A 21,821-nucleotide genomic window follows, 5' to 3' on the forward strand; every position below is an offset into this window, starting at 1 on the left:
CGATCCGCGAGGCGGTAGAGCTGTCGAGTGCGGAGACCACATAGAGATATTTGGTCTGATCCGCAGCGATGTCCCTCAGGGCGAATTGGGCCTCGACCTGAATGAACCACGAGGTCGCTTGCTGCTCCCAGAACTGCGGTAGCTTCAGCGAAACGGCGTTGGCCTCCATGCTGTGTCCTTTTTGTGAAAAACGTTCACAAAAAACGGGGTCACCAATGTAGGAAACTAATAACTGAGGTCGACTCAGGAGATCAATCAAACAGGTCTTTAATGTAAAACTAAACGAGTTCAAACAGTTTGATCAGATCGATACAGGAGAGCCACGAAAACAGGTCTTAACAAGATGGAGATTCCACGAGGACTGCCTGGGCAGTCACGTGGTTTGCGACGTGACGTCATCGCGTTTGCCCACATTTTCCCGCGCTTTTAAAGGGGCCACGCCCCGTGCATACAAACACTATATACAAAACAAAGTAATGTCTAACACAATGGTACAGGCTTAGGCTGGTGTTAGATCATCGTTAAAGGGAATTATATACAGTTGCCCAGAGTCATTCAGTGGCTCCGCCACAATAGCAAAATACTGCGGATGCTGGAAATCCGAAATAACAACAGAAAACACTGGAAAAACTCAGCAGGTCAGCAACATGCATGGAGAGAGAAACAGATTCAACGTTTCGGGTCGAAACCCTTCTACAGATACTGCCTCGCCATGTTGTTTCTCCCAAAGTGCATCACTGCACACTTATCCGCATTAAATTGCATCTGTCCCATGTGTCAACTTCACCAGTCTGTCTAAGTTGAACATACTGTCTAAGTTGAACAGTATGTCCAGTCTTCGCTCCTGAATAAAGTAAACAAATTAGATACCATTGGAAGCTTTTGTTTCTTTTCTTGTCCCATTACCATCCCCTTTCGCCTTGCACCATCGTCCCTTTTGTCATTTAATCTCTCTGCCTTCCACCCTTTCCCTTTTGTTCTTTCCTCCCCCCACCACCTATCCCTGCCTCTGTACTTGCTTAATACCCGTAACATCTCTAACTTTTTCCAGCTCCGATGAAAAGTCAACGACCTGAAACGTTAACTCTGTTTCTCTCTCCACAGGTGCTGCCTGACCTGCTGAGTATTTGCAGCATTTTCTGTTTTTACATAAGGGGATGTTGGAAATTGGAAATAAAAAGTGAAAAATGTCCAGAATGTCACTCAGCATGTGACAGTTTACATATTAGGACCCTGGTGTAACAAGCTGGCCATGTGGAAAGTATCCCTTCAATGTTGCACTGCCGATTATCACAGTGCTAATTTGCAGTTGCAAGGCTGCGGCTCTCCAGCTGTAAAATACGGAACTCCGCGGCTCCTGCCTGGTGAAGTACGGTGCGCAAGGTTTCCTGGGGGTTGTAGTTTTTTTCCTCGCCGCTCCCGTCTCCGCCAATCAGGCAAAAGGGGGCGCTGGAACTCCAGCTCCCAGAATGCCGGCGGCGTGCCGACGCATGCGCAGTGGGGAGGCTGCGCTGCCTCCCAGGACAGAATATGGTCCAAGCGCTCCCAGGGAAACTGGGGGAGGACGGAGTCGCCGCCGCCGCTGCTGCTGTCACCAGGTCGGAGGAAAAGTAACGAGAGAGGAGGGGGGAAAATAAAATAAAATGCCAGTCACCACGTAGTGTGAGCGAGAGAGAAGAAGAAGAAGAAAAAAAGGCGAAGGATTACTGGCCCCGCGATCAGCTTGTATGGGTTTTTATCAATGAAATGTTCGTGCGTCCTTTATCGCACCGGCTCGTTTCCCAGTAAAGGATGAAGAAGCAGTTCAATCGGATGCGACAGCTCGCCAACCAGACGGTGGGCAGGTAGGCGCAACATTGCAATACATTGCCCATATTTACAAATAATCAAAATAATAATAATATGATGACGATGCCTGTCATCTGCACACTGGGAACATGCCCCGGGCAGAGCGATGTCAGCGACTGCAGAGTTTAGCCCAGGAATGCAGCGCTTGTTGTTTTCTCCCCTCTCTGTCTCTCTCTGCTGTTGTTGCTGCTGCGCCCGTTCACTCTCTTTAATGAGGAGCCTGCGCTGGGCATAAGAGGCTTCGCTGAAAACCCAAAGTGTCAGACAATGACGGCCGAGGACACAAGGGGCTCATCCGATTTATAAAAATTCTCAGTGATCTGCCACAATTTGGGAGAGGGGGAACATATTCTCTCTCTCTCCCCCCCCCCCGCCCCCCCCCCCCACATACACAAACACACAATCTTGCGTCGGTCTATTTTGAACGCTATGTGATGCATATTGCAGCTGAAAAAAAATGAATGAAATCTTAAATATTTGAGGTCATTGAGTGTGTCAGGGTTTGGAAAGGGAATAAGGACGTGTCTGGTTACAGGATTGCGGTATTGGGGACCTGACCCCTGGCTGAAGTGGGAGGCGCGGTTGATAGAACAATATTAATACACCTTGCGCATTGCAAGCAGGCAAAAAAAAAAGAGGCGATACCATCTTTCGGTGAGGTTCCCTATTAGAATATGCTGTAATTAATGAAATCCACTTAACAATTCGGCAAAAGGACAGCGATCTCGACCGTTTCCCTGCACGATGCATTCCACAAGGTGGCATTAAAACATGTTTACGCTTTCGGAGGTACCTGCACTAAAGAAATGCTCTCGCACGCAAAAAAAAATGAGCAAGGTTTGGGCATTTGCTGCATTTTCTCTTCTGTACGTGTGACTTGGTTTGCACTGGTGCCCTCCCCCTCTCCATTTGCAGAGTAGAGGCATTGTGTGTTTCTGCCTTCGCGAACAAATACCCGTCATGGGTGCGACGTCCCAACATTACGGCTGTAAACCCTGATCGGACGACGCAAGCGGCTCTGGCCCTGGGCACACCAATATCGCGCAGAGGAGCGAACGTGCGACGCAGGATGAAAATCTGTTCGATCCACGCCACGTGTCCAATCACCGGTGTTTTGTGAAGAAGAAAAATATTCCTATTAGAATATGCTGTAATTAATGAAATCCACTGAACAATTCTGCAAAAAGACAGTGATCTCGAACCTTTTCCCAGCAGGATGCATTGTTAGTTACTGATATGCAAGGGAAAGAGGGCACTGTGGCTTCAATGATACGATCTGATATGGACCTTTCAGATGGAGAAATTTGACATGTACTGTTGTGATGGCAAAACTGTAATCCTCATTGCACCTCGTTATTTCATGGAACATATGCCGACCGATGTAGAAAATGACTTACAGTATTGAAATACTTTAACAATCCAGTATTAAAAGTTGAACTAATAATAATTATAATTTAACTGAGATTCCATGTGACATTTTTCCAGATCGCTTCATAAATTTTCCGTAAAAAAAATCTTTAAATTCAGAACCAGCTCATCGCGTTTAAAAATCATATTCAATAAAGGGGGTAACAGGCAGCAGATTATTTATGTGTTATGTGCTGTGAAAGTATTAGCCCCATTTTCTTCTGTCACCCTGATTGGACCATCCCAGCTGCATCGGAATCCCCTCTCAGGATGAACTATTGAGCAGAGGATGACCAAAACATATTTTTTGGGGATATGTTGCAGCCTTTGTTTGATGCTTTCAGCTTGACATAGCTGAGGTTGGGAATGAAGCAAAATGGGAGACCTGTGCCCTTCCACTTGAGAGCACTCGGTGATAGCTCAGCATCACCATAGTGCCCCCAGGAGTGTTAGATTTGAATGCAAACTGATATCTTGCTGATCTTTTAAGTTTATTCAAATTCAGGACTAAGTCATTTCGAATTTGAATATTCAGTGATGAGTGTCTCCATAGTTAATCACCTTTCATTAAAGAAATTCAAGTGGTATTTTAACGTTTAAAGCAGAGGTCACAACACTTGTGCTACGAGAAAATTCTGTCTGTACAATGATCTTCAGATTTACACGTTAGCATTGACATATTTAAGGGCAGGCCTGATGTATACATGAGGGAGAAGGGAATAGAGGGATATGGGGGCAGGGTGCGAAGAGGTAATTAGAGTAGCAGGAGCTTGTGTGAAGTATAAACACTAGCACAGACCAGCTGGGCTGAATGGCCTGTTTCCGTGCTATAGATTCTATCTAACTATGTTACAGATTCTCTGTAATTAGGATTAGAAAAATACAGTAACAAGCAAGGCTCCTCCTTGGAGGAACAGTTAATTATTGAGTAAAATTGATCAGATGTTTAGGTTAATTTTAAACAAAAATTGTATTTAATCCTTTCACCCAAACCCATATAAATTCAGAGATTGAAGTGTGGCAGAATCAACGGTTTCCACACATATATGTTGGTACCGCATCCATGGTTCCTCCCAGGTATAGATTATTGGTCCTGAAAATCTGCGGGAGGGGGGGTGGAATTAATCCAGTGTAAGTGCCCAAGACCCTGTCAAAGTTTGTAGGGTCAGGAGGTTCACATTAACATGGGAAAGATGGGTACCCGTGACACTAGGGGTGCATCCTGGGCATCCATCTACCAAAGAAGCAGCAGATTGTGGCTGAACACTTCCAGGTCTGGGTGTGGGAGCCCCCTGGAAACAGAAGGTCACTGACACATTGCACTAACTTTTTAAAAAGAAAATCTTAGTTTGTTCTCAATGGGTCCAGACCACGATCCCTTCCTGGACACTCAGAGGGTCTCCATTTCCGCTGGTTGGTAGCAAAGCACGCCTGGTCTCATCAGATGTACCGCCACCAACCCTATACCGGGTCGATCTTCAGCCCTGGGACGTAAGGACTCCTGATGTCAGCAGTCTCTGTCCTCTATTACGCCGATGGCTTTGTGTGGTGTAGGTGGAAGCTCTGCCCCCACAAGGCCAATTGGGAACTCCCATGTTATGTTGAGACCCAGCCTATCTGGGACCCAGCCTAATTTGAGGCTCATCCCCTGAAAGGACAGCACATTTTCAGGGCCTTTACTTCTAGTCTGTTCACTCAGCATAAGCTTGTTCCAATTATATTATTATAAAATGGCTTGTTACTACTTCTGTTTTGTGTCCTATTATCTGTTTTGGCCAGGATTCCTTTTGTTACAAGAAGGGGAACAAGTGTTGATAAAGATAATTGCTGTTTGTGGTGGGGATTGGGGAAGGTCGTATACAGATAATAATTTCATGTTTAATTACGTTACCACCCAAAGATCAATGAGTCTGACTAGGAAAAGTTTAAAACTTTTCAAAGTTGCCGGTTATAGTGTCTTAAGTGCTCCATTTATTTCGGGCAGAAACAGCTGTGTTTACTCACTAGTTCTCAGTCGTCACTTCCCCAAGGCTTCCATTTCTTTACAATTTAAAATGTAGACTTAGTGTCACAGAAAAATGTTCCAAAGCCACGTCCACAACACAGGAGAAAATAAGGTTGGTGAAAGTGAATTACAAGACAGCAACTCCATTGAATGTTGGTATAATAAACCGTGGTGGAAAGTCAGTAGTTTCTTAGTACCTGAACCCACAGATTAGGCCACTGCTGCTAACTCTCTGCTGCCCAACCAGTACCTGAGCGATATGAAATTGGTTTTGAATCTCTGCTGGTGCTGCTTCTTTATTTTTAAATGTTATTAATGCTATCGGATTATACCGGCCTTCAGGTATAGTGGGCAAATCACGTTCGCACAAACACATCTGCTACAAACTGTGGGAACTGTATTTATAAAGTAATTCCACTGCTGTTTGTAGGGTTTAACGGTAAAGATTTGCGTGCATTGAGTTTTCTGGATATACTTAAGTCATATTGAAAAATGTATTTTTTTAAAGAAGGTTAGAACATTGGAATTTTCAGTATTCATAAAAAATCATTGCAAGACCTGAAGACCTAGCTAATTTATTTTCTTTGCCAATTTTCTCCTCTTGTTTCCTCTTCTGAGTGAGCGCTAAGAACCGATCAACATGCACAATTGCAGCAGAAGTTGCTGGACAGCAATCAGGGTTAGGAACCCTGGCTGGATTTCCTGTCTCTAATCCAAGAGGACTGCAGCCAGTTGGAGCAGCCTACTTCCCTTTCACTATTGCAGGGCACACTGAGGGCAATTGTGTTGTCCTGATCACTGCCCCAAACTGACATAGAACAGATTGGGAATCCAGCCTGCTTCCAGAGACTTGCCTGAATATTGTGGCTCAGCTACTCACTGAATACATTCGCTGAATAACTGGGGCAGCTGTCAAAAGTAAATTTAATTTGTTGAATGGTTTGTTTCACACCTACTTTTAGTTTGTCCCCAAAACAATAGGAACAAGAGACGTATATCACCGGTACAAATAGTTGCATTGTAAAATGCTGTCTGTAATTTTACTTTCCAGCTATGCTTCCAGTGATTTATTTTTGATTCTTTTAAGAAGTGAAGAGCTTGCCTTAACCTTTCTATCAGGAATTTCCAATAGAATCAATTACACGGTGCTGTTACTGTTGTTATGTGGGTAAACGTGACAGCTATTTTCAACACAGCAAGGTCCCACAAACAGCAATGAGATGAATGGCCTGCTAATCTGTTTCTGATGCTTTTGGTCAAGGGAAGAATGTTAACCAGGACACCTGGGGAGCTCCTGGCTCTGAATAGATCTTTTCTGTATAAATTTAAGTCCTTAGCACATTCAAAAGTGCTTCACATCCAGTGAATCACACGAACCACTAGAGCAGGCAGACAGGGTCTTGGCTTAACATCTTGTCCAAAGGACAGTACCCCTTCAGTACTACACAAGATTATCTGCTGATTTCTTTGAGTGGGGCTTTGAAACCACAATCCTCTGACTACAAACTGAAGGTGCTACCACTAACTCCTTAAAGGACTATTAAAGTATAAATAATAGATTGTGGCCCTGAAATTTCACAGGCAGCAACCCCAATGGTTGCGCAGATACCACTTTGGGAGCATCTTTGGCACCTGCCTGACTCCTGAGCCTAAAAACATCAACATTCCCCCTCTCCGACCCTGCCAGTGTCTGATCAACCCCTGAGCAAGGAGGCTAATCCAAGATTTTTTTTAAATTTCCTCTTTGGAGGTCCAAACCACTATCTAGGGCTGGACCCTGTTGGTGGGGGGCATGTACACCATTGTGGAGGCTAGTATGCCTCATCTCTTTTGGTGTCATCAGCTGCCACTATTCCACTGGAATAGTGTCCCTGCCCCCTGTCCATCATTTGCCTTGTATTCAATGTGGAAACTCCCAGAAATGATGGTGACCTGATGTAACTCGTTCTCCAGCATTTTTATGCCAGTTCCACTGGGCACCACTGGGGCTATGATGGGAGATTGGTAGAACTCCTGAGGAATTTCAGGGCCTGTGTGTTTATTTTATGGTAGGATTCCTGGATAATTTTTAAGTAACAAATTCTTCAACTTGAATTTAATTGTCCTTTTCACACCTGCTCAATTCTATCGCTTGTACCATTATGATTCACAGTAGCCAGATACATGACAAAATGTCCAATTTTTAAATGGTTTCCTTCATCAAGCTGAATTAAAATATATCATTTTGAAGAAGTGATTGTGCTAATGAGGCAATCTGTGATATCCTTGCATCTAATTTTTTGAAATATAAAAAAAATAAAGGTTTCAAATGTGCTTAAAGCTTTCAGTGTTTTGCTGACACCATCAAATATCAATGATCAGCTTTTCACAGTCCGGTTAAAAATGTTCCTAAATTTTTTTTAAATTCCTCCGAATAAAAACAACATTGCTTAAGTAAAGAAATGATATTGAACATATTGAGGGCAATTTTAACCTGCCCGCCCATTGGGAAAGTGACGAGCTTGGGTGCAATGCTGGTTTTACACGAAATGTCTGCTTTTATCTCTATTGTCAATGGAGAATTACATTGGGCGGGGTTTAATTCCAGCTTTCTATCTGATCCTTAAAATTACACCCATAATCTCTAGAAAAATGTAAAATAATTCTTTTATACTGTACATAAATAATTAGCCATACTAACTCTTTATCAATGATTGTTGTGTTCTGTTAATGTATACTTCCAGTTAATCAACACTTTGGCTGATCACAGGAACTAGAATTAAAGGAAAGGTGAGACTGAAATGTTTAATGCTTTTCAAATGAACATTTACCCTAAACTCCATATCGTTACACATTGCCGGATGGAGCTGGCAAAAGGTCAAAGTGTAAATCTCACATCCTTCGCTCGTACCAGGCTATGAATTTGGAAAACAAACTGGGAACTCCTGTAGTTCTACAGTCAGCCCTCTTGAAGCTGTTACAGTAATGGAGGTGTTTGCTTTGAAGTATTTGATATGTGGTAGTTTATGGCTGGCTTGTTGGATTAGACATATGGTCCTTGTAAATGAGAAATTAAATAAGGCGGTTTTTGAGAAAACACTTCTGCTATACTGCAGTATGGAACTGCTCAAAATTCATATAAATGTGGTCTTGTATTTTGCTATAATTTGTAGTTCTCACTAGCAATCTTTTAATTTGATTTTAGAAAAATAGTTTTGCAGGTACAGGCTGTGAATGGTCACATGAGACCTTCAACTTGAATGGGAACATCTTGAGAAAGGTTGTAACAACAATCGTGTTCTGTTGGATTCGAATAGAACATAAGTTATTATGCAAGTTGCCAAATGTCCCGTTGTTTTTCTTTTCTAATGGATTTGAAGTTTGAGTTCTTATTACTGAAAATATCAATTATTGTTATAAATTATACAACAGCTGAAATTGTTGTAATTTTACCATCATTGGCTTGTGTTAATTTCACAAAAAATGCTGTTCTGAATTTAAAAAAAAATTGAATTACATATTAAAATTTAATAGCAAACATATAATAACTGTATATGTTAAAGATTTAAATAGAATAAAAGATATATTAGTGGTATTTCATTACATACCAAAAGTCACTGTTCCAAAAGCAACTCACCATGTAAAGCACTTTAAGATGTTTCAACGACATGATAAGGTACTATATAAATGTAGTGTTTCTTTCAAGCTAGCCTCTATGCAGGACTGAAACGCTATAACTTATTACAACATTCCTCCAAGTTTAGTCAATGGTAACCTTACGTTTAATGTATTCAGTTGGTTTTTTTCACCTTTATAGTTTGCCTTGTTTATTGTTCCAGTTTTCTCCCCTTGATCCAGAAGATACTGGCTTATGGAGGTGTCCAGAACCCTTGGGCCTAGTAGCCCTCTGGTAACTCACCCAAGTGGCCATTTTTAACGCATGATCCTAACCAATGAGCGTTGGCTGGATATTTGTTTGAGAACATGTAGGGCTGGAAAGAACCCAGATGCTGTAAACTGATCATTCCATTCAATCCATTTAGTCCTTTAACAAAAACAATCTATGCAACATAATTGTGATTTGTGAGTGCATTATTCCCTTGTCCTCCATCTTCTCTAGTTTCCTTAGGCCAGGCATCAAGCTGGTCACAAGCAGGTGCACAGGGGTTGCAGATTGTTCCTTCCCTGTGGAGGCTGCATTCCATTGCTTTGTGGCACTGCATGTTAGCACTGCCGCTTGGAGATCAATTATTAAAACAGTTTCTTCCAGTAGTGATACACTACTTCATAATAAAATGTAATAGGGATATATTATCCATATTAGTCCAGGATATGGCATTATGTCCAGAACTCTGCAATGGGTGGCTGTATTCATTTTTATCACCAATTCGACATTAAATAAATTCTCAGTTCAGTGTGTAAGTTGACACTATTTTTATTTAAGATAGCTTAGAGCTTCTTTATGATTAGCGCAAAGCACTGAAACTGTAAATCGACTGAATGCTACCTAATTAAGGTGGCGGTGGGCGATAGGTCCGGTTTGTGCCAACACTTCCTCGTGCAGCGAGTTTCCTGATCCTGGCTTTGCTGTAGGAGGTGCTGAAAGGTGAGCAGGCCCTCACAAGCGTTACTGTCTGGAAAGACAGTGATTGTGAGGGTTGGGACTCTGATCTATGTACATCAAATTTTAGATGGTACACTTCACTGCCACGAAACCAGCACCAGATGACATAAATGGAAATTTGTGCTACATAAATTTAGAACCAATATCAGGAAAATGTCTTTACTCATAAGGTGGTACATATTGGGAATTATTTACCAAGCAAGGTAATAGAGGCAACAACATTACGATTATTAAAAATACAATTATAAGAGACTAATATACTAGAGGGACAGGTGAGCTTTAATGAAGTGAAGTGAATGGCTTTCTCTCATCCCTGGTGTTCTTCATGGGAAAAGAACGGGAGGAGGAAAGGAAGGAAAGTCACTCCAGGCATTCTTGCGCACTTCCTAATACAGGAAACTTTCGATTTACCGGCACCTAAATAACCGGAAATCTCAGTTAACCGGCAAAATTCAGGAGTAGGTTCAGGTAACTTTTATTACTTGCCTTCCTCCATTTGTTGCTGTGCAAGGGTGTGGCTGCAGCTGTTGCTAAGCTACAGAGACGCTTGCAACTTGTGGCCATTGTTCTGAAGCTGTTGCTAAGCAACAGGGTTTGTTGCTTTATACGGAGATCTCAGCTCTCCGTATCTTTTACTATAGCTTTCGGTTATCCGGAATTTTTGATGAACCGGCACCACGTCGGTCCCGTCCGTGCCGGATAAAAAAAAGTTTCCTGTAGCTGGTTATTGGGTACTACTGGGTAGAGATTTGGGAGTAGAACTGGTTTGCTTGCTTACCCTTTTGGCCAGGCAGTGATGCAGTGGTCTAAAGAGAGAGAAAAAACATTTAAATATGAAGGTTCATTGGAAGACCCTGTTGCTCAGACTGTGGACATCTGTTGTCTATTATCTTTAATCATTTCAGTACACATGGCCTAAGGAGAATTGATTTGAAAGGTCATGTTATTTTGAATTCACTGGCTTAGAAATTCGATGGCGTGCACTCAGCAGCCAATATGGCTGGTGGGGCTTGGAGCGCAATAAAAAACAATTAAATAAAAATGCAATCTACTGTAAAATGTACATAAATTAAAAACAGTGGCCTAGAAATTAGTTTGCGCTGGCCTGTCAGTGCGAACTGGGCGCAGTGATCAATCCCTGTGCTGGAACGAGTAGGCCCAAGGTCCACCCGATATTGGGCCTCGGGCCTCATTTACATAAGTATTTACATACCGGCAAGCTGCAGACACCTGCTGGGCGTCCCCAGGCAGCTCACCAGCAAAGAGGATTTCAATTTAGAGCCGCAGCACTGCCTACAGCTGCTCTCTGGTAGATCCTGGGAGGCGAAAGCAATTGGTAGGGAGGGGGAGGATCAGGAGAGTGGGAAAAGCGATTGGTAAAGGGAGGGGGGGCAGCAATCGGGGGGGAGAGAGAGAACTGTATTCATGCCAGTCCAACTTGCATATGCAGAGGGCTTAACGCCTGTTTCAGGCACGGGCCCTGGACACCTCTTTCTCTGCCTTTACCAATATGGCGGGCAGCGCATTCCCAGTTACGCTGATAGGGTTAGATGAAGAGGGTGGGAGGAGGCTTGTGTGGAGCATAAACACCAGCATGGACCTGTTGGGCCGAATGGCCTGTTTCTGTGCTGTGCATTCTATGTAATTAGAATCATAGAATGCTGCAGCACAGAAGGAGGCCACTCGGCCCATCATGCCTGTACTGCCCGTTTGGTAGAGCTATGCAACTAGTCCCACTCCCCTGCACTTTCCCCATAGCCCTGCAAAATGTTTCCCTTCAAGTATTTATCCAATTCCCTTTTAAAAATGACTCTTGCATCTGCTGCCTCCAATCTTTCAGGCAGTGCATTCCAGATCTTAACAACTCATTGTGTAAAAAAATGTTTCCTCATGTCGCCTCTGGTTCTTTTGCCAATCACCTTAAATCTGTGTCCTCTGGTTACTGACCCTTCTGCCACTGGAAACAGATGCTCCTTATTTACTTTATCAAAGCTATTAATAATTTTGAACACCTCTATCAAATCTCCTCTTAACCTTCTCTGCTCCAAGGAGACCAACCCCAGCTTCTCCAGTCTCTCCACACAGCTGAAGTCCTTCATCTCATCCCTGGTATCATTCTAGTCTCTTCCACACCCTCTCTAAGGCCTTGACATCCTTCCTAAAGTGTGGTGTCCAGAATTGAACACAATACTCCAACCGAGGCCTAAATAGTGTTTTATAAAGGTTTAGCATAATCTCCTTGCTTTTGTACTCTATGCCTCTATTTATAAAGCCATGGAGCCTATATGCTTTTTTCAACAGCCTTCTCAACTTGTCCTGCCACCTTCAAAGATTTGTGTACATACACCCCCAGGTCTCTCGGTTCCTTCATCCCTTTAAAATTGTATCATTTAGTTTATATTGCCTCTCCTCATTCTAACTACCAAAATGTATCATTTCACACTTCTCTGCATTAAATTTCATCTGCCATGTGTCTGCCCATTTCACCAGTCTGCCTATGTCCTCCTGAGGTCTGTTACTTTCCTCCTCATTGTTTACTACATTTCCGTGTTTTGTGTCATCTGCAAACTTTGAAATTATGCCCTCTATACCCAAGTCCGGATCATCATTAATATATATCAAAAAGAGCAGTGGTCCTACTACCGACCCCTGGGGAACACCACTGTGTACTTCCCTCCAGTCTGAAAAACAACCATTCACCGTTACTCTCTGTTTCCTGTCCCTAGCCAATTTCACATCCATGCTGCCACTGTCCCTTTAATCCCATGGGCTTCAATTTTGTTAACAAGTCTATTGTGTGGTACTTCGTCAAACACCTTTTGAAAGTCCATAAACACAACATCAACCCTCTTCATTACTTCCTCAAAGAACTCGATCAAGTTAGTAAAACACTATTTGCCTTTAACAAGTCCGTGCTGACTTTCATTTATTAGCCCAGACTTTTCCAAATGCCAGTTAATTTTGTCCTGGATGATTATCTCTAAAAGTTTCCCCACCACTGGCGTTAAGCTGACTGGCCTTTAGTTGTTGAGTTTATCCCTCTCCCCTTTTTTAAACAGGAGTGTATTATTTGCAATCCTCGGACATCATATCCAAGGAGAATTGGAAGATTGTGGCCATAGCCAGTGCAATTTAAAGCCCTACTTCCCTCAGTGATCTAGGATACATCCCACCCGGACCGGGTGACGTTTCTACTGCCAGCCTTTTAAGTAGCCTCCTCTTTATCTATTTTTATCCTATCCAATATTGCTACTACCTCCTCCTTTACTGCTACATTGGCAGCATCCTCTTCTCTAGTGAAGACAGATGCAAAATACTCATTTAATACCTCTGCCTCAACTAGAAGATCTCCGTTTTGGTCCCTAGTTGGCCCCACCCTTCCTTTGACTACCCTTTTACTAGTTATATGTATATAAAAGACTTTTGGGTTACGTTTTATGTTAGCCGTTAATCTATTCTCGGCTCTTTGCACCTCATATTCCCTTTTTTAAGATCTTCTCTGTCCTTTCCACATTCAGCTTGGTTCTATGCGATGAGTGTATGTGCTCCACCTGCCATACTGGTGCCGGGCGCAGCGACTCACATTTCTAGGCCAGTGAATGCAAAACAGCAAGACCATACAATTCATTCTTGTTAGGCCATGTGTACTGAAATGATTAAATATAATATCAACAGGTGTCCACAGTCTGAGCAACAGGGTCTTCCAGCACTTCCGAAAAATAGACATTTGAAGGACCCAAACCATTTTTAGGTACCGCCTGAAAATCACATAAAGGATGGCTGACTTTGTCAGAATGTCTCTTGTGCCACATGCGGTTTAAAACTGTTTCTATCAAAGGGAACATTTGAAATAGTTAAATTAAGGTATTTGGGTATTGTATATTGGAATAAAATATCACTTTGTGTTTGTATATTACAACACCGTCAAGTGGCTTATAAAATAGCTTGTGAACATCAAACAAAACCACAATTGCTTAGACTGTGTGAACCAATTATTTTCATACTTGGATCTGTTGATTACTGAAGGCTTGTTCATATTAAATAGTCCTATTAGTGGCTAATTATGAAGCTCAATTTCTTGCAGGGTTCTGTTACCATACTGCATGAGTGGATCAAGATTTACTCAGATTACATTCTTCAGCCAATATATAAGTCTATTACCCAGCCAATATAAAAGTCTGTTAGCCAGCTAATATACATAAAGCCCTAATAACAACAGAAAATGCTGGAAAAACTCAACAGGCCAGGCAACATCCGTGGAGAGAGAAACAGAGTTAATGTTTCAGGTCGAAACCCTTCTTCAGAACTGAGAAAAAAGCAGGAAATGAAACAGATTGAAATTAATTTTGCTATCGTATACATAAAGCCCTCTTCATTCCTCAGAACATGACTGAAATAACCAGAAATCAAAACAGAAAATGCTGGAAATATGCAGCAGGTCAGTAAGCATTGGTAAAATGAAAAGGCAGTTTATGACATTTTGGGTGTACTCTTTTGGTATAGACCATAAACAAATAGACTATAACTTAACAAAAAACATGAAATGAAACTTAACAACTTAAATTAAAATTGTATTCCCAGGAGTGATGATGCACTCCAGTCCCTGCGGTGCCCACCGGTCGCGGAAGGCCTCGGACGTGCCGGCGGGCACCGCGTGCTCCATCTCCAGGGCCACCCGGGCGCGAACGTGGCCGTGGAAGAGGAACAGGCAGTCAAGCCGAACGACCCCCTCGACCATGCGCTGCCTGGACCTGTTAATGGCCACTTTGGCCAGGCCCAGGAGCAGTCCTACAAGGAGGTCCCCTGACCTGCCCGCTCCCCTCCGCACCGGGTGACCAAAGATCAGGAGCATGGGACTGAAGTACAGCCAGAAATCGAGCAGCAGCCCCTTCAAATAATGGAAGAGGGGCTGCAACCTCTCACACCCCATATGTACATGGAACACGGACTCCTCCAGGCCGCAGAAAAGGCAGGTGGCCTGGGAGTCCGGGAACCTACTTAAAACATTAATGCACGGGACTGCTCCGTGCAACACCCTCCAGGCCAAGTGACATTTTGGGTGTAAATGTGAGGATAATTATCACTAATAGCATAAATTTAGGTTACATAACCTGTCTTTTAAAGATGCCAGCTGACCTTGTGTGTATTTCCAACATTAGCAGTTTTTTTCTTTTTATTTTATTAAAATAATCAGATTAATTTTGTTTACTTCTGCATACTCTTAGTAGATGGTTCAGTCAGTCATCGGATTGTATTTACAATCTTGCCATTTACAAGTCTTCCTCAATTCATCATCTTCGTGTCTTCTTACTGTTCCCTTTGTCAAGTAGTGGAAGGATTCACAGTCTGACTGGCCGTGTTAACGCTCCTTCCATGGCCATAACCATCTTTATACCAGCCGACAGGGTGGGAGGGTTTTATGGGCTCCCACAACAACACGAGTATCCCGCTGGATGTCAACCCAGAATTCAAAGCCAGAGCTCCGATTCCACTCGCCAGGACTGTCCGGAGTCGGGTTCCAACCCTGCACCTTCTGACTCAGAGGTGGGAATGCTATCACTGTGCCATTTCCTCAATTTATCAGTTCTTTCCCAGCAAGGTAGTACTCCCATAAAGGTCAAACACATGTAACCTCTTAAATTTAGGTTTGTCTTTGGGCCCCATTACCTGTGTTCCAATTATCCACCTTTCTGATTATTTGTCAAGAGGTTTTGAAAAGTGCTCAATGTTTCTTTCATTATTTGTGTTGCACCAGTCTTCAATCCCATACCTGAAGCATTGCTGTACAGCAAGTGTAATATCAAATTTGGGAACTCTCAATTATCTATCAGTTTTCATTATTCAATATTTATTATGCTGATTTACTTAAATTATACCAAGAATTAGTGGCCTCACTCTAAATCATGATCAGAGAGTTAATGGGAAACACGAGAGGTGAGCACTGAATCATAAGTGGGAATCTGAATTTGTCTGAAATGGCGTTTTTACACTTAAAAGCACCACAGTGTTGATTAGAAGTAGATATCTGACCTGATAGTTGGTGAAGGGTCTGCATCTTTTCACTTGGCAGACCTGTGACAAAAGAGGTTTTTGTCCAAATAGTCCATTGGAGTTGGGGTGGGAGAAAGAAGACACTTCAAGAAGGAGTTGGATATATTTCTTAAGGCTAAAGGGATCAAGGGATATAGGGAGAAGGCAGGGACAGTGTACTGAATTTGGATGATCAGCCATGATCTCATTGAATGGCGGAGCAGGCTCGAGGGGCCGAATGGCCTACTCCTGCTCCTATCTTCTATGTTTCTATGTTTCATACGTGCTAACCCTTGTGAAAAATCCCCCAAATTAACTTGTTACTTAGCAATTTCAGCATGAAGAAACTAAGGTTCTCTCATGTTTTCAGCCTAGCTTACCCAAAGTGCAATGATTTCAATGGCCGTCTTGCTCTCATGGGCGGAGGCTTTGACTGGATGGAATAACCAGTGGCATGGTACAAAAGGAAATCCAGAGCCTTGTTTCAGGTGGTATGAAAGGGAAATGAACCAAGTTGTTATGTTCAGTAGTTACTGGGTGTGTTCCAAATATGTAAGGTGGGGCATACCTAACATATTGAAGCGCTGAATTCAGAGTCGATTCTGAGCTGGATTAACTGGTTAGGTGGTTTCAGTTACGCACATTGTTTGGGCTGGGACAAGAGTTTGACTCTGGAATGATCCATTCTTGGGTGGAGCTGCATTCCTTACCGGATATGAATTGATGATAATATATAATGGCCTGAAAACATTTATAAGCTTTTGTACTACTCAGTAACAACATCATTTGAAAAAAAATGATGATAATCTGACTTACTGACCAGTGACAGTGAAATTATATTTAGTTGGATCATTCTACTAATCATACAATCTTGGAGGAAGTTGCTTCTAGTAATATTCTGAATGTATTGATGATGCCAATCTAGGTAGCAAGGTTACTACTGTAGTGGAGATTGATAGCATTTAAAAGAATTTTCCAGAGTATTTTTTCCCTTATTGGACCTGGGTTTTTCTCTTTTTTTTGCCTCTCTCAAGAGATTACGTGGCTGTGTGGGGGGAGGCTGAAGTGGCTGGTCATGATGCTCCAGTCACCATGAGCGTGTGGCAGGCTTGATGGACCAGCTGGTCTTTGCCTGCCTCTCATTTTCGTATATTTGTATTAAAGGGATTTGGAGCAATTAATTGCATGTGCTGAGAAATGGCAGGTGGATTTCAGAGTACTTTACATTGTTTTCGTAAGCATGAGGTGTGTATACATTTGGTGGAGGACGAATGTTGGATATAATTAGTAACCATTAAAAAATTGTATTCAACGTGAGACTGCTGTAGAGTATTTGACTACTGTATAACCAAAGAGTGTTGGTGCGATGACACAGCCTTATTTGACTCCGCGGGGTCCATACATGAATTGGACCGGTGTTAAAACTTTAATATGATCAACTGTGATTCATTGGCAAGGTCATATTTGAAATATTTTTGTCCTCCTTTCCATCAGTTTATTGGAGAGGGTCAGACAAGTGACGAGCACGGTCCTGGTGCTTAGCATTTTATGTTTGAAAGAGGGTCACTGAATTGAGCTTGTTTTCATTGTAGAACTGAAGACCGAGAGGGGGGTCCTGATACTGCCTTAAAAACGCTGGAAGGCATGGAAATTATATTATTAAACCGTAACCATTAAACAAGACAACACAAATGTACAATTCACCAGACTCGAGCAAGAGCATGTGAGAGAAATAAATACCAGGTTAAGACAAGAATTGAAGATTATAGCACTAATAATAGGCATAGGTTGTCAATGTGACTTTTGCTGTGGAAATATTTTCTGTGGAATGGAACTAACCAGAGTAGAATAAATCACAGAATAATAGAATTTAACATTACAGAAGGAGGCCATTCAGCTGACTGTGCCTATGCTGGGTCTGTAAGTACTAACCATTTAGTCCCATTGCCCTGCCCATTCCTTAAACACTTTTATTTATTTTTATTTTTCAGCTATTTATTTACTTTCTTTTAAAAGCTATAACGGATTCTGCTGCCACCACTGTTTCTGGTAGGGCACTGGATGTTTTAACATAAATCCTCTGCATAAAAAAATCTCCCATTATTCTTTTGATGTAGATTGTGATGCTAAATTGATATTCCAGAACTTTCCCATGATTATTTCTGAGAACCAGGAGAAATTTGACAGAGCTTTATTATCTTGGTAGGTTTACCTACACTTACGTCGCTGAGGCAATTGGACGAATCGTTGTCCATGGTCGCTCGGATTGCACATGGCCTGTTCAAAGGCGAGGCTTGATAAGCCAAATGGCTATTGTTTTGTTTCATGAATTATGTTAATCTCGACAGTTTATGTTTCTTTTAGACTGTCTTGCAGTTTTACTCCTCTTTTCCTTCCATATCTTCAGTTCAGAAGGTGGGAGAGTCCAACCTGTGGATTTCTGCATTGGCATTGTCAGTGCCATTCTTGGTTCAAATTTTGCAATTCAGTGCTGGCCAGTTATTAGGATACAATAGTGCTACATGATATACATTGTGTTCCTTCACCATGCAACACTTCCTCATTGTACACTCACATACTTGCTTTTCTAAAGTGTTGCTAATAATTATGTACACCTCATGTTGAAATGGACCCTGGTGTACTGAAACCCAATATTAAGTGCATAATTTGATAGAAACTCTTAGGGGGAAAAATTGATTTGCTTTGCGCCTCCCATTAGCGCCCTAACAGGGTGCAAAGCACATAACGCCTGGGCACGGCGCTGCTAATGCCTCCTGCAAAATTCAGCGGGAGGTTAGCTGCGGCGGTAGCTGGTAGCGCCCTGTGGCGCTGCGCCTCCGGCGATGACGTCATTGCCGTGCGCAGCGCCCAGCTTGCGCCCTGGCCGCAAACTCTGCTTGCGCCCCCTGACCTACCGCCAGGCTCTATGTCCGACAGGGTCAGGGTGCTGTGTTTGCGGCCGCAGCGGGGCAAATTAAAGGGCAGGTGCTGGGCAGCCATTTTTTTGGGGCCGCCTGCCAGCACCTGCCCCCTTTTGCCTCCTCTGGCGGGGTGCCAGCCGTGATCAGTCAGCCCGGCACTCCTCGAGTGCCGGGCTCTTTTGCCAGCACCCCACTCCCTGGTGGTCTAGCAGGGCCTCGGTACGTGCTGCGCTAGGCCCCTCCCCTTTAATCAGGGGAGGGAGGCCTGTAGTACGCGTGTGGCATTGCTGCACGTAACGCCACGATATTCAATGGGAGCGCCCCAAGAGGGAGGTGGGGTGCTTCCAGTAGCGCCCCACCTTCTGCTTGGGGCACTACCATTCAATTTCGGATGCAGGGGCGCTAGCTTTTTCGGGGCGCTAAATGTAGCGCCCTGGCGAAGTTAGCGCCACAAAGGGGGCACGAGCCAATTTTCCCCCTTTCACACAATGAATGAATTTTGACGTGCAGTCACTGTCATTATGTGTCTTGTTCTGATTAACTTGTCAGAAACTTTTGAAACTGTTTGCCATGACATTTTAAGTAACCTTCAAATGTATGAGTAAGGTTTACAATGGTTGTCTTCATATCTGACTAACCAAACTCAGTTGTCAGCGAGAGGAAAATACTATCCAGAGAGTTCATATAAATAACTACTTGTTTAAGTCAGTGAAAAATAATGGGCCATAATTTGCTGTAGCAGGTCATCGAGCGGCATCTGCGGTTAGCTGGACTTGCCCTTGCATGTTTGTTTGTTTTTTTAAATTGTGCCACAAGTTGCTGAAAGTGCGAGCTGATAACATCACAACAAGGGAAACAGGTACTCTGGGACCTGAGTGAACAGCACAAGCAACTGTCTCTCTCCTTAACCAATCAGATTGAATGATTATGAAATTAACAGCGTATGGCTTGAAAAGGAAATGTAAATTAGAGTGGGTGAATTCAGTGTCAAATCAGGTAAAAAAACAGGAGAAGGAAAGATTGGATTGAGAGAGAGAGAAAAGAGACACAGAGCTTAAAAATTAAAAAACTCCAGCAACAATTAATACCTGAAGGAATGAGACTTCACATTTATAATCGTTAAATTTCAGTGCCAGAGCGGTTGACTGGCAGTAATTAACACTTATCATGTCATTAAAAGGGCACTTAGACTGAAATGGACAAGACTTAACTTTCTGTGGCGAGTTTAGTTTGTATCTACCGTGCATGTACAGCAACTGCACGCCATTCAATGCATTTCAATGGTGAGGCAGACAGCGAAATGCCGTTTTTGTGAAGCTAACAGCGGAGCAGTGCAACACGGACAGCAACTTTTGGATATTTGAGTTTAACCGCACATCTGCCCTTCGCCTGAAGTTGCTGTTCCATTGGCATATAAATACCGGCGAACGCCATTAGCCTCACCATTATTTTGACAGGCAAATCCTGGTCTTTGCTTGTGTCGCGGTACCTGGTCTGCTGTGAGCATGGAAGATCATGGACGAGCTGTCGAAGGTTTCCCATCAATTGATTTTGAATGGACAGAAAATTGTAGGCTTGTGATTTTCTGATCTGTGCCCACCGCAGGCCAGGTATCTCATCACCGTGAGGACGGGAAAATCTTTAAACTGTGAGAACCAGAACCAATCACACGGTGAAAGGTCACCAAGAAACCAAAGAAAGGCCGTTTAAAAAAAAAAAATTCTCTTCAAATAACTTCTTCTGCCCATCCCAGACCCCTCCCCCACCACACCCTGCCCCCGCCCCTCCAAACCTGCTTTCTGGCTCCAGATAATTCTACTCTTGAGCCTGTTGTTCTGAGATGAGCAGCAGGAGCTTAGTTTGACATTGACACATCATCTGAATGTAATTTATTTTTCTTAAACTGTGAACTCGCTGTGTGGGGAATTATAAGTGCAGTGCCCCAACACTCTGTCATCATGCAATATACTGGTAGTGAATACTAACACCCAGCAGACAGCACTTCTAGACTGCAGATACAGCTACTGTAAACTCGTACATTTTAGAAATTAAGTTACAAACTTTGGTGCGCTAGCATCTGACTAAGAAAAATTATAAATTCTATTCATCCAAGTTGGCCACATAGAGGCATTTTCAAACCTCTATCAACTTTAACAGTATATAAATATATATATATTTTTTAATCTTCACCCCCCCCCCCCAATGATTATTGATTATTTTTAAATGCATTTATCTGTTTTACTCTCATTCTCCTTGCCACAAGGATAGCCAGGCAAACAATTCTCAGGCTTCTGCCCATCATATTCCATAACTGGTTGCTGGAACTGTGAGGCTGGCATGGGTAACCCTCCCTCAGAAAGATCGCTTACTCCCTGTGTAGAGAATCATATGGAGGATTGTAGATGGTTGTCTGTGTCTCACCTACCAGTCTGTGGCATGCAGCGTGTTGCTCACATCGAAACAAACAGAATTGTAGTACCCCGTCGACCATTTGAAGTGGTCAACAGTTTCAAATTGACTGATGTATCGGAACTGGTTGCTTATTTTTGAACAAAGCCAAGACTGAATTATTTATGGGTTATTTAAAATTGTTCACCTCATTTCAAAATGCAACGCTCCAAAAAATGGAGCACTTTACAGTCACAGGCAATGAAAATCTTTCCTGCGTGGTCAAGGAACTGGGAGCTTCACAATTCCTGCTGTCCAACATGCCCTAGCTTTCACAGTGATGTCTCAAAGAATTGAGTATGCAGCTAGAATCAAAAATGATACTAATCAGACTGGACTGTAGCATCCTCTGATGCGTTCTCTTCCATCCAGTCACTTTGCCTTTGCCAATGCTCAACTCCCCCCCGGCTAGCAGTAGTCTTGCCAAATGTCTACCCATGGAAATACATTTGGACTCAAAAATCTCTTCAATCAGCAGTAGCTACTCTGTCTATAATTCTGTCTAATCTTCCATGCTTGCTTAAATGCCAGATGACAGCAGGCCATGTGCAGGAAGTTA

The 21,821-nt window shown here is 42.8% G+C and overlaps 1 protein-coding gene across 10 annotated transcripts in view; it reads left to right on the plus strand.

Annotated features, from left to right (window-relative positions):
- Nucleotides 1–1,494: 1,494 nt before the first annotated feature.
- arhgap44a (Rho GTPase activating protein 44a) overlaps nt 1,495–21,821 on the plus strand; it is a 349,392-nt gene continuing 329,065 nt past the window's right edge. For 2 of the 10 annotated variants that reach the window (XM_085963454.1, XM_085963452.1), the window contains exon 1: nt 1,497–1,844. In XM_085963454.1, coding sequence (XP_085819580.1) covers nt 1,792–1,844 — 53 coding nt within the window. In that variant the 5' untranslated portion in view covers nt 1,497–1,791. Of the gene's footprint in view, nt 1,845–21,821 lie in introns of all 10 variants that reach the window. The other 8 variants (XM_085963457.1, XM_085963451.1, XM_085963449.1 and 5 more) reach the window with 8 other exon arrangements.

This window comes from Somniosus microcephalus, chromosome 21 (assembly GCF_052327205.1).
Source record: "Somniosus microcephalus isolate GS21.2 chromosome 21, FLI_Smic_1.0, whole genome shotgun sequence".
In the NCBI taxonomy this organism is placed as follows: Eukaryota; Metazoa; Chordata; class Chondrichthyes; order Squaliformes; family Somniosidae; genus Somniosus; species Somniosus microcephalus.